Source organism: Chelmon rostratus, chromosome 3 (assembly GCF_017976325.1).
Source record: "Chelmon rostratus isolate fCheRos1 chromosome 3, fCheRos1.pri, whole genome shotgun sequence".
Lineage (NCBI taxonomy): Eukaryota > Metazoa > Chordata > Actinopteri > Chaetodontiformes > Chaetodontidae > Chelmon > Chelmon rostratus.
In genome coordinates, this window is record NC_055660.1 from 5,832,903 (window position 1) to 5,848,220 (window position 15,318).

At 41.7% G+C, this 15,318-nt stretch overlaps 2 protein-coding genes and 1 long non-coding RNA gene across 4 annotated transcripts; 2 read left to right on the forward strand and 1 right to left on the reverse strand.

Annotated features, from left to right (window-relative positions):
- Positions 1–1,072: 1,072 nt before the first annotated feature.
- LOC121604073 lies at positions 1,073–8,729 on the reverse strand. Its single transcript, XR_006006726.1, has 3 exons — positions 8,423–8,729; positions 3,891–4,003; positions 1,073–3,463 (listed from the first exon to the last, which is right to left on the reverse strand). It is a non-coding gene; the product is annotated as an uncharacterized LOC121604073 (long non-coding RNA).
- On the forward strand, positions 2,351–5,568 carry sfrp2 (secreted frizzled-related protein 2). The gene is made up of 3 exons (XM_041933474.1): positions 2,351–2,983; positions 3,284–3,364; positions 3,703–5,568. Exons 1-3 carry the CDS (start codon positions 2,482–2,484, stop codon positions 4,005–4,007), a joined length of 888 nt encoding a protein of 295 aa, XP_041789408.1. The 5' UTR covers positions 2,351–2,481; the 3' UTR covers positions 4,008–5,568.
- tnip2 (TNFAIP3 interacting protein 2) lies at positions 8,277–11,960 on the forward strand. Of its 2 annotated transcripts, none has more exons than XM_041933473.1 (6): positions 8,277–8,997; positions 9,431–9,733; positions 9,904–9,993; positions 10,191–10,454; positions 10,618–10,734; positions 10,859–11,960. In XM_041933473.1, the coding sequence occupies exons 1-6, from the start codon at positions 8,680–8,682 to the stop codon at positions 11,138–11,140; spliced, it is 1,374 nt and encodes a 457-aa protein (XP_041789407.1). In that variant the 5' UTR covers positions 8,277–8,679; the 3' UTR covers positions 11,141–11,960. The 2 variants fall into 2 exon arrangements, with proteins under 2 accessions (XP_041789407.1, XP_041789405.1); XM_041933471.1 differs by having other exon boundaries at positions 8,280–8,997; positions 10,856–11,960.
- The last annotated feature ends 3,358 nt before the right edge of the window (positions 11,961–15,318 follow it).

Here is a 15,318-nt window from a genome sequence, read left to right on the forward strand (position 1 = left end):
AGATTGTATAATTCTGTCTCTGAGTACTATTAGCTGCTGTGCAGTGTTTTGGCATCTGATAATCCTTCAAACTCATGGATTTGTTATTCAAACTGAACTTCCTGGATCGTATTTCACGTCTCACTGGTACCTGAAGCAACACACCCCCACCAACACAGCCCCTTGCATTATTTTAAAGCAGGGCTGTTTTTGCTCTGAATGCCATCTCAATCCTAGGCTTGGAAGAAATTTTTACTCTTAAAGCAGCTATAACCAGGATTTTTATAATAACAAAGGATCAAATGACCGTGTTTAATGTGGACGTAGTGATGAACCCACAGAGAATAATCAGCCAACTCTTCAGCAGACAGATACAGTTAGCGACTAGCTGTTGCAGATAATGGAGCATTTAGCTGCTAAAAAGCCAGATATTCCCATTAAGAGTTGGTGGAGACCAAAAACAGAGCTAAAAGATGCAATTACATCCTTTGCCATATCAATTTTAAGGGTAACTACATCATTGTTGTGTTTACAGCTTCTTCCCATTGGCCCCAAGTGACCAAAAATATTACTTATTCCAGGGACAGTTTACCCAATTTAAAGACATCTCTGTGGAAAACTGAAATCACTTTATCCCAAAGATGATTTTTTAATGTAATTGTTCAAAGCTCTTACATGAAATTAAATTACCCCTGTATTACTGACTAAACCCTGTACAGTAATAGTGGCAGAAATTTCAGACACATAAAGCTCATAACTTCAGCAAATAAAACCTGCATGTTGAGATACGACTACTGCTAAGTGAGAAAGCATGTTTTTTGGAGTTTGGGTGAACTAACCCTTTAAATATGAGGAAAAAAATATTCAAAGTCGTTGTGGAAAGAGGTTCCAACATGTACCCCCATAGCTTTCTCTCCAGTATAGTGATCAGTTTCTGTAAGTGAGCACTATATATTAATAACTGTCAATGTCACTACACAATAATGAGACATCTAATTTGATTTGGACTCCTTTGTTTAGAAGGTGCAAAATACTTTCCGCATCTCCAGTAGCAAAACAATCTCACACATAGTTTAAGAGTGCAGCACTTTATTCATAAAACATTATTTATACATGTCAGGTTCACCAAATCGTTTATAGGTTCTGTCTTGTTTTCATACGGAAAGAAAAACATGTGAAGTGGGACCTCTTGCCAAAATATCCTCTTTGTTCGGTTCTGCTAAAAAAAATTGGCACGAGTAGCGCCATAAACTTTAATGGCAGGTTTAATTCAGAGCAAATAAACTACAACTGTGTTTTCAATTCAAATTCTTTTTCCTACCACTTAAAACAAGTGACTCATAACCTTTTTTGAATGATTGAAGGAGCTGCTGGGAGGGGAAGGTAGGAGGCTCTGACAGACTGAGCTGTGACAGAACACAGGAATCGACATGTGGTGCCGGGCACAACAGACGAGTTTCAGAATAGATTAATGCTCCTTAATTAGCACCACAAATGAAATGAAATTTAGTTCCATTGTGTGGGGAGGCAGCAGCAGGAGCCTCAGTGACACACATCTCTGAGTTGGGGTAAGCAAAACCAAATATATTTGAATATCTAGAAACCACAAGGGGGAAGTGGGAAGAAATGTTTCTGTAATTTGTGTGAATTGACCCTTTTAGCTTGAAATTCCACAAACATCACATCGAGATTTAAGTGTTCACTCATTTCTGCTTCTTCCGGGGGAGTGAGAGGAGGGTCAAGCCTGAGAAGAACCATACTGTTGTCTGCAACCGAGACTGTAGCTCAAGGGGGTCCTAGAGCGGATAAGAGCCAGAGCTGCAGAGCAGGAGGAGGCAGATTTGGTTTCACCCCTGGGTGTGCTGACTGGAGGTCTGCTTCTCACACCAGGGCAAATAATATTTCACGGTGTGGTATGAACCTGCAGACCTGCCCAGAGGATTTCACCACTAAACTCCTAATGATGGAAAATTAACGCTCCACTGAACTGAGCTAAAAGCCCCCACTGACAACATTTCCAAACTATTTACAGCACGGGTCTAAAAACAGCAAGTTAAATGATAACTCAGGATATATTTCTGTTGATCTGGGCGTAATGAGGAAAACCTGTCAGACACGTTCTGTTATGATTTCCATGAAGGGCAGGAGATGAAATAGAGAGGGGAAACTGTTAAGAAAACGACTGGCGATAAAATACTATAAGCTATAATTAGACATCAGAAATGCCTGTCAGACCGAGAGGAGCAACGAGTGAGAATTTTGGGCCTTTTTTTGACCGAGGAGACAAACGCGTCCACAAGGCTCACCTGATATGAGGAAACAAAGTGCTGAATGGAGAAGCGGTCTTTACGCACAATATACAGACTCCTCCCAGACATGCCTGGAAGAAAACCTCTTGTTACAGTAGGAGCTGGCCACTGACAGAGGCTCCATCCACGCCGACTGATGCTCAGCACCCCCTGATTACGCGTTTATATTTTGCAGGTTTTACGCGCACACAAAATGAGAGCCTTTATTTCGACGGTGGCAGTGCTGTGGGTGATAACAATACCCTGCACGGAAGCCATCCACGGATTGTACAACTTTGGCCAGCATGAATTATTCTACAAAAAGAATAACTGCAAGCCAATTCCTGCCAATCTGCTGCTGTGCCACGATATAGAGTACACAGAAATGCGCCTCCCGAACCTGCTCGGACACGAAACCATGAATGAGGTTCTGCAGCAAGCTTCGTCTTGGATCCCGCTGGTTCAGAAGCAGTGTCACCCCGACACAAGAAAGTTCCTCTGCTCCCTTTTCGCTCCCGTCTGTCTGGACGATTTGGACGAGCCCATCCAGCCGTGCAGGTCCCTGTGCGAAAGCGTCAAGCACGGCTGCGCACCCGTGATGTCCGCGTTCGGCTTTCCCTGGCCAAAGATGTTGGACTGCGACCGTTTCCCACTCGACAACGACCTGTGCATACCACCTGCAGGCATCGAGAACTTTGCACCAGTCACTAAAGAGGGTAAGGTTTCGTTAAACTGTAGTTTTTCCATCCGCAAGTCATGTGCGTAAACGACAAAGTCACTTAATGGCACATAATTAATAACAGATCGTGCACAGACTTTTACTGCTTCACAAAATGCAGGCGTGAACACCTTGATTTTCCATTCAATATGTGCACTCCTCTGTCCAGTAACTACACCAGAATGCACAGTGGTCGCATCCGGCTATGTGCGTCCTGCTGATTTTGCACAGGACACAACATTTTATGTTGAATTATGGCCGTTTATACAACATTAAGCATGTGTAATTTCTGTTTTAGTGCCCAGAGTGTGCGACGCTTGCAAGGAAACAGATGAAAATGACAACGAAATTGTTGACAACCTGTGTAAGAATGACTTTGGTAAGTCCACCCACCTATTTTATTAGAGCAGTGGTTCCCAAGGTGAAGCTCAGGGGCCCCAAAGGTCATGAAGGGAGGCTCCAGGAGATTTCAGGCAACCTGAGGAGAAATTTCATTGTTAAGTGTGCTTCATTCACTAGAAAGTCCAAAGAGAGAATATGTATTGAGACCAGGATTTCCCTTCTAGCTTTTATCTCCTCTACTGCATGCATTTTAGCACTTAACCATATGTAAATACACAGTTTTAGCTTCTCAGATGGCTTTCATTAGGACATGTCAACGAGGGTGATCTCTATACAGCAACAGTCTCTATTCCTTATTTTCTCTCCTGCATCAAGCTCTGAAGATCAAAGTAAAGGAGATCTCCTACATCAACGGTGACACCAAGATAGTGCCGGAGACCAAGAGCAAGACCATTTACAAGCTGAACGGCGTGACGGAGCGTGACCTGAGGAAGACGGTGCTGTGGCTGAAGGACGGCCTGCAGTGCATCTGCGAGGAGATGAACGACATCAATGCTGCCTACCTGGTCATGGGCCAGAAGATGGACGGCCATCTGGTCATCACCTCGCTGAAGCGCTGGCAGAAGGGACAGCGGGAGTTTAAGAGGATTTCCCGCAGCATCCGCAAGCTGCAGTGCTAGGAAGGCAAAGAGAAACTGCATGTGTCACTGTTGAAGAAGAAAGTTTAGCTGAGCTCTTTCCAATTATCCCTTTCCAGTTGTCAAACAAGTTGCAATGATGGTTCATAATTCCTCTCTAGATTCCAGAAAATATGTTTCTTTGGCCTCTGTTTCCCTTTGGTTTATGGATAACAATGCACAATATCTTAAAGTATAGGCAGCATATTATATATTTGGGGCAGGCTAATGCATTTATTTGACTACAATAATAACGCTCATGGATTTTCATGTTCTGAAAGGTGCTATGCCCCAATACACTCAAGCTACATTCATCAATAAGGCCACAACATTTCTAAAAGCACGTTTTTAAGTAGCTACACTACACAGCTTGTCTATGTCTTCTGAGCAGAGCACACATTTATATCTTTATATCTAGGAAGAAAAAAAACTATTATAGCAGTGTGAGATTTTGTGAAGTTCATCCTTTGACTCCCAGTTATTTTGCACTTAGTGGGCACTGGGCGCCCCCGAGTGGTCAGTTTTAAGGTGGCGCACGTCTTTGCTGTCACCTCATTAATTGCATTTAATTGCACTCAGCTGGCGTCCCTGGTGCGAGGGAATCACTAATTGCATGGTTTGAGTGAAACCTAGCAGAGCTTTGGATCCAGGATTAAAAATGACTGACTCTTAAAAATCATTGACAGATGTGGCCTACTGTTAAATCCTGCAGTGGGGGTGAGTTTAAGACATTTTCCCTTTGGTATTCCCTATAGGATCTTTTTCTTCTGTGATCTGCATCATAACTTACAAAGGAAACGTTTTTTTTAAAATGGGGCACTCATCAAACAATGTTAAATCATCAGCAGTTGTTTGTTTAGGACTATTCAGAACTCTAATGAGCAAATTACACCACATGACTGCTGGAGATAGGACTCCATGATTAAAGTACTCAAGTTAAATAAAAAGATTCCTGGTAAGATATTTTGAGTTTAAGTACTAAATAAGGTAATTTCCATCCATTTAAAAACATTTCTGTGCTACAGAAACCGTTTCAAACAAGGATTCATATTGTGTGGTGCACATTGAGTGACGCTGTGATCCCCATGTGCGTAGTGTGACGTTCAAAGACAAAATAATGTTTGTGTTTTTGTATTTCTTCCGTTTTCTCAAGCAAAAATGAGAGATAGCTGGCTATATTCTCTTCCTGTTCAACATTTTAATATTCTTGGTAATCTTTTTGTACTTGAGCCAATGCATACTTTTCTACCACAGTATGATTAAAAACTAATATTTTTCTACTGCAGACTTTCATATTTCATTTAGACTTTTATGTCAAGTTCTGGTTTGCATCTTCATCCTGTCGTTTGATGAGTAACACAAGTTGTTTTAGGTATTATCGATGAATATCTGAGTTTTGGTTGGTAGTGTTGATTTGATGAGCAGTAACCTGTTAAACACAAATAATCGCGCGTGTGAGTGAATGCAATGTAAAAAGTATTTTTGAAAGTATTACTGTGTAAATATCAAATACTGCCTTTTATTCTTGTATAAAGTTTTCAGCTATTAAAAGCTGCCAACAACATGTTTGAAATGACTCATGGGTGGGTGTGTGTGTGTGTGTGTGTGTGTGGCAGGAAACCAATATACCCACAAATAGTAGTTTTAAAAATAATCTGAATGGCCAGTTGTAAGATGGAAAATAAACCTATAGTACATATCATTAATTAAACACCACCATCTAGTGGAATTCAAGGGGAAAATCTGGTCATGGGTAACAACTGGACACATGAGGCATTTGGTGGGTCTAACATTTAAAGATTTTTTATATACAAATACTTGCTGTATTATGGAAATAATTCTTAGTAATGTTTTTGCAACACTTAAAATCTGCATTAAACCTAGTGTGAGGTAAATAATTGTAATTGTAGTATTTGTAGACGTGCCTGTATTTTCATACCCAGCCATATTCCAACAGGTAATTTTAATCATGAAAAAGGAGCCACATGGCACACATCTCATCATCACCCCTTTATTTTATATCATCCAATTCCATTTTTTATGCCAGCCATTATTGGTTTAACGTTAAAAAGGCCCCCTCAGAGAGAGATTCGTAAACATCAAACTATGGATTTTATTTATTTTGACTCATTATTATAATTATTTGAGTTTATGAATTGTCAAAAAATCGTGAAGTGTCTTTTAGTTTGCCTCTGAGTTGTCTTCAAAAGGCACGTTTTGTGTCATGAATATTTTCTAAGAAGTTAAATCCAGCAAATGTTGACCATTATTGTTTAATAGAGTGATTCATTTTCTGTCAACCAGTTAGTCAACAAATTGTGTCACTACTTACAGGTCTTATGTGAACTTATGTTGTTGCGAGGTAATACAGTAAAATGTGTTGCTGACTACAGCAGCAGGTCAAAAAAGGTCAAAACTATTATAAGGAGTGCCAGGGTGGCATTGTAGGAGGAGGGACATGACATTCAGGCACTTCACTGGTGTCTTCTGAAAAAAGATCAACCACTTACAATGCCATTCTGTCCACACCTCCTCTCACATGTTTGCTTTTCACACGCTTCACACCTTTATTCATGTAATCCTGAAGACTGTCACATGATTGTCGTGCCACTAACCTCAATGACTCACCTCCACGGCCCTCATGTGACATTATGGTGTGATTGACCCAGAAATACCTGGGACTCCCCACTGGCCAGTGGAGCTTTTTTTTTTTTTTTTGATTTTTTTTTGGTCTTTTAAACAACTTTATTGAAGAGGCCTCCTCAAAGAAGTTTTTAATCTACACCTACAGTCTAGACAGTAGTTTCATTTTGACCTAATGTTCAGTAGTCCAAGGAGTTTACACAATAGGTTATGTGTGAATTATTGTGCATCGTGTATAAAACTCCAACTGTACACATGTAACTATAATGTAATTTCAAAGCCTAACCAAGGACAGGCCTCAGATAGATGGCGTACATGTGGAATGGAACTAAGTACATGTAGACAAGCACTGTACTTGAGTACAAGTTCAAGCTACTTTTGAGTATTACTGATTGAAATGACCAAACACTGTAAGTAGATAAAATCAGCTCCACATCCACCAGCTACAACAATAAAATGCTGCTTATAACCAGTCATATGTCGCAATTTCAACGCAGACAGTCTGTGCTTCATGCTGAGCACTTTACTTTCCTCTTTTACTTAAGTAATATTGTGAATTCCAGGCTTTTAATTCTAACAGAGTATTTCTACGCTGATGTTTTGACAGTACCTGAATACTTCTTCCATTTCTGCACTGTAAAGACTATACCTTACAGCTTGCATCTTTCCATATGGAACAATTAAACCTGTGGTGTACATGTCAAACAAAGAAATGTGTAATGTACCGTGAGATTGAATTTGACCGTATTTTGACTGATATTGTGGATTAGCCCCTCAATTAACGTTCACACAGCCAAGTGATGCTTGGATAGTGATGCATGTCCCTTGTGAAATACCAGCATGATCTTTAAGAATACAGCCACTATAGATCCTGATGTCATAGTCTTTTAAGTACAAAAATAAAACTCAGGTATCATGAGGTGACAATGGCCCTGTAGGCCAGTTTGTTACGGTAACAGATATAGTTCTGTTTCCCACATTTCAAAAAGCAGAAATGTCCCACAGGATTATTTTAAAGCCATACAATAGTCAGTCATACTGTGTGAATCAGCCTTGACAGTCGCAACACAATCACACACTCCCTGGTGTGGCCATAACTGCGCAATCCAGGCTGCTGCATACAAGACTTACATAACATCATTATAAGGAGAATTTTACGATGCCTTCATCGCTACGGGAAAAACGGATACCCCTTGAGCTAAAATGACCAAACCAACAACACGACTGAACCATATGGGGAATTTGCTGGCGCTCCAACAGCACTGATGTGACGTTTAGGGGGCTAGGGCGCGTGGAAACCCTGTAAACTACCGTTGGGAAAATTAATGCTTTTCTACAAGTGTTGTTTGTCATCCCGTGCAGAGCTAATCCTTGTAGGGGACTTCATGTCTAGCTCTATTTTGGAGCTAGTTTCAATGACAGCTTTGTTGGGGGTGGGATGAAACAATGTTGTTGAAAATTAGATGCCCGATAGCGACGTTGTTCCTCTTCATACCTGGATTATGTGTCTCAGTAAGCAAAAAAACTAAAGAAACAAACAAAACAAAAACACTCTTCGTTTGCTATTGCTAAGAAAAGCACTTCGGTGCGTTAAAAAAATCGCACCTCTTGTTTCGAGGTCGCCGAGATTACGACGGTCTTGAATGCACCACCGGTACCTCTCTTTCAGCCGTTGGCGGCACCTAGCTAAAACTTTTCTTTAGCCTGTATGTAGGATTTGCGCTTCTGTCTTTTTCTTTACAATTTCTGCCAATAGGCTATAAAAACCCTTTTACCTCCCAATGACGGTCGACGGTGAATCTTTGAGAGCAGGCAGGGCTCAGTTTGACGAAGCTCAAAAAAGTCCGCGGGGAAGTTCCCTAGGAAATCCCCCAAGACTGTTCGGGGATATTATTCTCGACACTGATGCGCCAAAGCTCCGACACAATTGACCTCCTCGGTGCATTTCTGAAGACACACGGCGAGGAGCAGAGGCGTCAAATGCTGGATTACTAAAAGACGAATCCTTCTGTCAAATCTTACGAAGCCCGCAATGGATAACGTCAGTATAAACACGGATAACGACGCGCTGAAAGACAAGATCCGGAGTTACAGCACGCTGAATTCTCTGTACCATGAGACGCGGCAGGAAATCGACCTCCTCAATAAGCAAATCTATGTAAAGGACAGTATCATTGCAGATTTGAAAGCGAGGCTGGGGAGATACGAGAGGATCTACATGACGGTGGGCGACAACGAGTCCGTGGTCATCGGGCCGTCCAAGTCTCTGCTGGAGAGTCTGTGCAAAGAAATATGCAAACTGAAACAGAAGAGGAACGACATGGAGTTCAAGGCGTCTCGACAGGCAGAGGTAAAAACACGTTGAAAACGCTGGGAATGTTAGTCTGTGCACATGAGTCTTTGTAGGCGGTGGATCCTAAAATTAGCTAATTGAGACAGGTTAGTGCAGTGGCACAGGTCGGACCCATGTGGGTTCAAGTCCCACAAAGTGTCTTGGCAACAACTAGTAAGCTATAAAATCTCTTAAAGCCACATTACAGAGTTTAACTTTGGTGTATTATTATGTGTAATCCTGCTGGGAGTTACTGCATTCTACATATTCATTTTAAATTCTTTACTGGAAATGATCATGCAGATACTAGGAGACACATGATGTATTAGTAGGAGTAATCAGAATAATGCATTTTATATGTGCATGTATTTGTGTGTAGCCTTAATACATAAGATGCACCACAAGATGACACATTACAAACCGATCCGTGCTCTCCCTGTCCCCCTCCCAGGAGATCCAGAGGCTGAATGTGCAGCTCAGGGAGAAGGAGCTGGAGCTGGAGAGAGTCAGGTGTCAGCCAGACCACGAGAAGGACCAGGAGATCCAGAGGCTGCGGTCCGCCCTGGAGGAGAGGGAGCGTGCCGAGGCCACCAGAGCCGTGCTCTGCACGTCCCTGGCGGAAGAGGCGGACCAGCTGCGCAGCCAGCTGGGTGCAACCGTGAAGGTGTGCCAGGAGCTGCTGAGTAGGCTGGAGAAGGAGAAGATGGGAGGAGAAGAAGTGGAGGTTGTGGCTCAGCAGCAGAAGGCTAAGGAGGTGTGTGATGCTCGGGCTGTGTTGGATGTGTTTGGGTATATTTTTGGGCTTCATGAGAGTGGTCAGTGCCTTTATTTAGCCATGCATTGGACCTTTAACTGCAGTGATGTTACTGTGTTTTGTTTTTGAGGAGGGCCCTGTTGTAACTTCTCTTCCACCATTTCCTACAGATGTCTGAGTCCTCTGACATGAGTGGTATTAACACTGAAATCCGCAAACTGCAGGAGGAGAATCAACAACTAAAGCAGCGAGTGGCATATGTAAGTCTTCACCTAGAACAATCTTAGTATTCCCTGAACTCAATCAGCCACTAGAAAAAACAACATTTATACAAGATACTGAGGTGTTTTTAGTCTTCAGTACTAATGTGCTTAGGATCAACATCAGATGAAGAGTCTAATACAGAATGTAGCACACGGTCAAAAGGTCTAACCTTGCTGTAATTGCTCCTTTTTAGGTACAAGGCCTGAATTCTCAGTGGCAGAAGTACGACTCCAGCAGGGAGGACTATATCAGAGGTTTATGTCAGAGGCTGAAGGAGACCTCTGGGCAGGGCTTGATTCCAGGGCTGGGCTCTGTAAGCACAGGGTTGCTTCATCATGAGATTTCCAGGCTCAACAGCTTACTTGAGGAAAAGATGAGCGAGTGCGAGCGGCTGGAAAGAGAAGTGGAGAACGTAAGGAGGCAGGACCAAGAGCGAATCCAGACTCTGGAGCAGCAGGTCGGTGCTACATCGTGGTCTCAGTGCATCTCTGTATTCGGCTATGTTGAATCTGAGATTGCATTTGTATCATTTGAGTGTATGCAGCTCTTGTGGTGTCCGATGTGTTGGAAAACTGCTGCAGAAACAAGAAGACTAAAGGTTCTTTCTTTTCCTCCCTCAGGTGCTCATCTACACAGAGGACTTTAAGTCCGAGCGTGCCGACAGGGAGCGAGCACAGGGCCAAATTGAAGACCTGAAAGAGCAGGTTTATCAGTTAAAACGACAGCTACACAAACAGGTAAGACAGCCATCCTTAAATCAGGTGGATGAGTGTATCTTTAGACACATAGACGCTTTTTTTGGGTAGTGGTGTATGCGAAGGCTTGTGCCATCCTAACAGTGTATGCATGTGACTTCAGCAGGGGGCAAGCAGAGAGAACAGAGAAGTGGTTCCCATGTGTCGTGTGCATATAGGACACAGGATCTCCTCAAGGCGACATAAGGACTCTTCAGAGCCTCTATTGAGGACCACAGCTGAGATGCAGCCGCCCGCAGCTGCAGCAGCGGCAACATCACCACCAAACCCTGCTTGGAACGAATGCCCAGGCCTGTCAGAGCTACAGTGCCCGCAGTGCCTCGCCACGTTCAGCGACGGGGAAACAGCAGAGTACCTGAACCATTGTGAAGAGTGCGCCAAACTATAAACGGAACAACATTCATGTGGAAGAGACAGTTATATCTCTCGCTGACAGTAACCGAACACTCAAGAGCAGCACTACACGGCAGAAAAATAGCCAGAGTGGAGTATCCAATCCAGAGAGGCTTGACAACAAATGAAACGACTGATTTAAGATGTTTGGACACGGTGAAGAAAAGCTGTACAACCCAAAGTTCCCCTGTTGTAAGACAAATGAGTTCATCAAGCTTCTTAAGTCTGTATAGTTCATATCTAGTGCCTCGTTCTTAGTGTTCTCCTGTTGCAACACAGGAGGTTATTGTGGTGGAGAAGTGGATGCCAATGCAATATATTAAATATCATATACCTCAGTCTGTCAAATTACAAACCTATTGCACTTTCTTCACATTTAACCAAGAATTAATCGTAGGGACGTACGATTAAGAGATACATGATGCATAAGCTTCTTATTTTGGATCGAGACATGTAGTTAATATGGTGCTATTAGTTGTTTATTTTTGATTGAACTTTACATATTTCTGTTGTGTAAATTATATATTCTTAAGAACAGATTTAAAATATATAACTATTATATTAATATTTATTCTCTTTGCATAAATATTTGGAAAAGGCAAATCATGTAAGTGCCTTTTTTCTGTTAAAGCCCTTAAACATTTTTTTCCTGGTAAACATTTGGGATCAGAAATGTTAGTTAGAACTGAAAAAATGTTCAAGATCCACTTTTGTATTTAAAGATTGCATCCCAAACTGACAATATGCTTATTCTTGGAGATCTGGTGCTGTTTTTCTTGAGCTGGCACATTATTTTTGTAATAAAAGACTGTTTACCCGCACTTTATCATATGGTGATTTATATAGCCTTAAATATGTTTCATTATCGCACGGTGTATTTTGCTTCTTGAGTCTGCAGCCTCGAGCTGTAACCACAGATCATAGCCTAACCACGAAAATGTTGGCGCTACTTAATCTAAGTCTGTGTGCATGTCTTTTTTTGTGTGTGTCCATCTGTGTCACGTGTATGTGCTTGTGCGCAGTGGAAAACCCCGTCCCAGCGTTGCCTGAATGGGCACGCTGTACTGTGACAGCCATATTCCCAGCTGTTGTGTGGCTGAGGCAAACACTACAGGGGTACTAGAAGACCAGTGAAAGACGTGTAGCTCGAGTTACATCCAGCAGCCGCCCGCGGCTCAGCCAGTGACCTAAACATTTTGCAGTCAGTCACTGTGAAGTATCGTTTTGACACAAGCAGACCGACAGTGCTATTTGGTGAATCAGTTGTCATGGGTTTGGTGTAGTAAGCACAGGAAGCTGGACATCCCCTGTTTAAAAGGAAGTAGGCAGTTGCAGTACATAGGAAACACATAGCAAACAACTGTGTTCATTGTGTGCGAGTGAACACATTCCTCTTTTGCATTGTTTTTTTGACCAGATAGCCTAGCAGCTCATTTTAAAGCAAGTATATAAATCTTTGAGAAGACACGTGAAACTGACAGGAGACAGCATGTTTCTTCCAGATGAAAAGTTGAATCCATAAGCAATAAAATGCACTCTTGCATCATTCAGTACTCTCAGGGGGTTTTGATGCTAATACTCATTCTGGATGTCTCATTAGGCCTACATCACTCCATCCTTTAAAGAAAAAGTTTGGGAAATGTGTGTCTTTGCTTACCATTCTATTGAAAGCAGTTGGTTAGCTTAGCCTAGCCTAGCACAGAGACTGGAAATGGGGTTGTGTTACAAAATCCTCATAGCAAGTGTGCCAAGAATTGTCAGATAAATGGTAACGCTTTCTATTCATCGGTTTATAACATTTTGGGTTTTGTACATAATAAACCCAAGATATAACTTAGTAATTAGCGAGAGGACCGCGCTAGCTGTTTAGCTAGCTTACCAGCTTCATATTTACAGCTACAGACATGACTGGTATCAGTCTTCTCATATAACTCATACATATTTCCCAAAATGTCGACCAGTTCTTTTACTCAAAATTAAAAAGTGCATTTTAAGGAAAAGTCTAGCATTTCTACCAAAAGCAGAATTGAGGTTAATTAGCTTTAAGAAAAATGCTTAAAATAGTGTTAACAAACTACTTTTAACAATAAAATGAAGATGTGCAATGGTCAGATGAGAAGATTGACACCACTCATATCGGAGCAGTTGGTTAGCTTAGCCTAGCCTCACACAAAGACTGGAAAAGGGGTTCTGTTCGGCTGTGACAAAATCCTCATAGCAAGTGTAAAAACAAAAATTGCAGATAAATAGTTGTGCTTTATATACATTGCTTTATAACATTTTGGTGTTTGTACGTATTAAACACACAAGATATAACGTATTAGATTGTGTAGCTAGCTTAACAGCTGCTGGCATTAGCTTCATATTTCCAGCTATAGACATGACAGTGGTATCAATCTCCTCATGTAACTCTCTGCCTGAAAGTGAATAACACAGTTCCCAAAATGTAGACTTTACTGAAAATCTAAAATTTATTGCACTTTTGAGGAAAAATCTCTTTTTGGTCGATTTCTAAAAAAGCAGAGTTGAGGGTATTAAGCTTCATTTAAGGAAAATGCTTAAAATAGTGTTGGACTATTTTTGACAACAAAATAAAAATGTCTGAAAGTTAGCCCCAAGCATTCAAATGACACCCGGCAGCATCACATGCTAACTTACTCATCAGCTAACTGGGGGAAGATACTTGTGTCAGAATCAATTTCCAACACATTTATTTCATTTACATAACACACCAGGCTGGCTCCAATTCATGTGACCACAGAATGATTGGTTCCAATTTTTGCTTTAAAGGGCAACTTCAGTATCTTGTCTGTAAGGCAACCACATGCAGACTGGTAGAAATGCGCACAGGCCCTAGAAAGGCCACGAGCTGTCTGCTGGGGATTCTCCCCAGCCAGCACACACCCACACATACAACAGGGTCTATAAGTGACTGAACCTCCACTCACACACGGTCTACCCACCGATCTGAGAGCGGAAAAAAATGGGTCACAAATCCCCACCTGAGTGTCTGGGAACTTTTCTAAGAAGCAAAGAATTAATGAGAAAAGTCAGGTGACAGCGGTCGACTGGTTCCTGTTTAAACGCAGGTTTCAAAGCATCAGGATGTACCGATGTAGCTGTCATATACTTAAACAAAGGAAGGAAAACTTCAGCCTGACACTTAACCAGACAAATACAGAATGGATAGATAGCAGCCTTTAATCTTGTGTGTATCCTAAAAGAATGGGAATTTCCCGCCACCATGAGGGAATTCCCAAAAAAAAAAAAAAGCAGACGAGCGTATTTGAAAATGGAGTGCCGTCGACTCGGGCTGATCGTTTTAATTTAACGTATGCTGCTTGAGGTAGTTGGTATTAATGTTGTTGTTTTTTTAAGGCTTTTTGGAAGGGAAGTGCAAAGTTTTGGCCATTAAAAACAGTATTGTGGCAGACTGTAGCCAGGAAACAGGGGGGATTCCCTCTTTAGAAGTGTATCTGATCCTGAAGTGCTCCAGGCAGCTGACAATGAAAAGATCAGCATTCTGATTACAAGCTACAAGGCAGCTGTGATCCCTTTTAATAATCCTATTGGCGCTCGCCCTTGTCATTGTCAGACTGTTCTGAGTGCACCACCATTGTGTTTTCCTTCATCAACCACAACCATTTTTACAGCAAAGGTCAAATCAAGGGAATATTTTCGAAAGGCACATAATGGAAATTTATTTGAAATGACTTTTATAGACACACAAATCTATTATTAACTGGGGCTCTTAACTGACGCTTACATCTGCCCATATCAAAAAACACAAATCTGTGCCATTTTCATGCTCTATTTAGATCACAGCCCACATTCGTCTGAGGCGCTCAGCTCGGTGTTTTTGACTCGTCTACGTTGCGTAGTTTTGTGGGGCATTTGCTTAAATGTGGTGGATCTGATCTTACATCACTGGTGACTGAGAGCGAGCACGCTCCACAGGCAGCCAAGGCAGCCATTCATACCTGAAATAAATTATGATTCATATCTGCTCGGGTGGCTCTCACAAACCAAAACCTTTTGTTGTTCTCTTCTCTGATGATGTACATTTTACCACAGCTCTCTCATTCATTAAAAAAGTTGTATGGGTGGTTAAGTTTTCATAGAAAAATCTGACGGTTTTGAGAAACAGTCACTCTTGGAAAAGTTAAGAGGAAA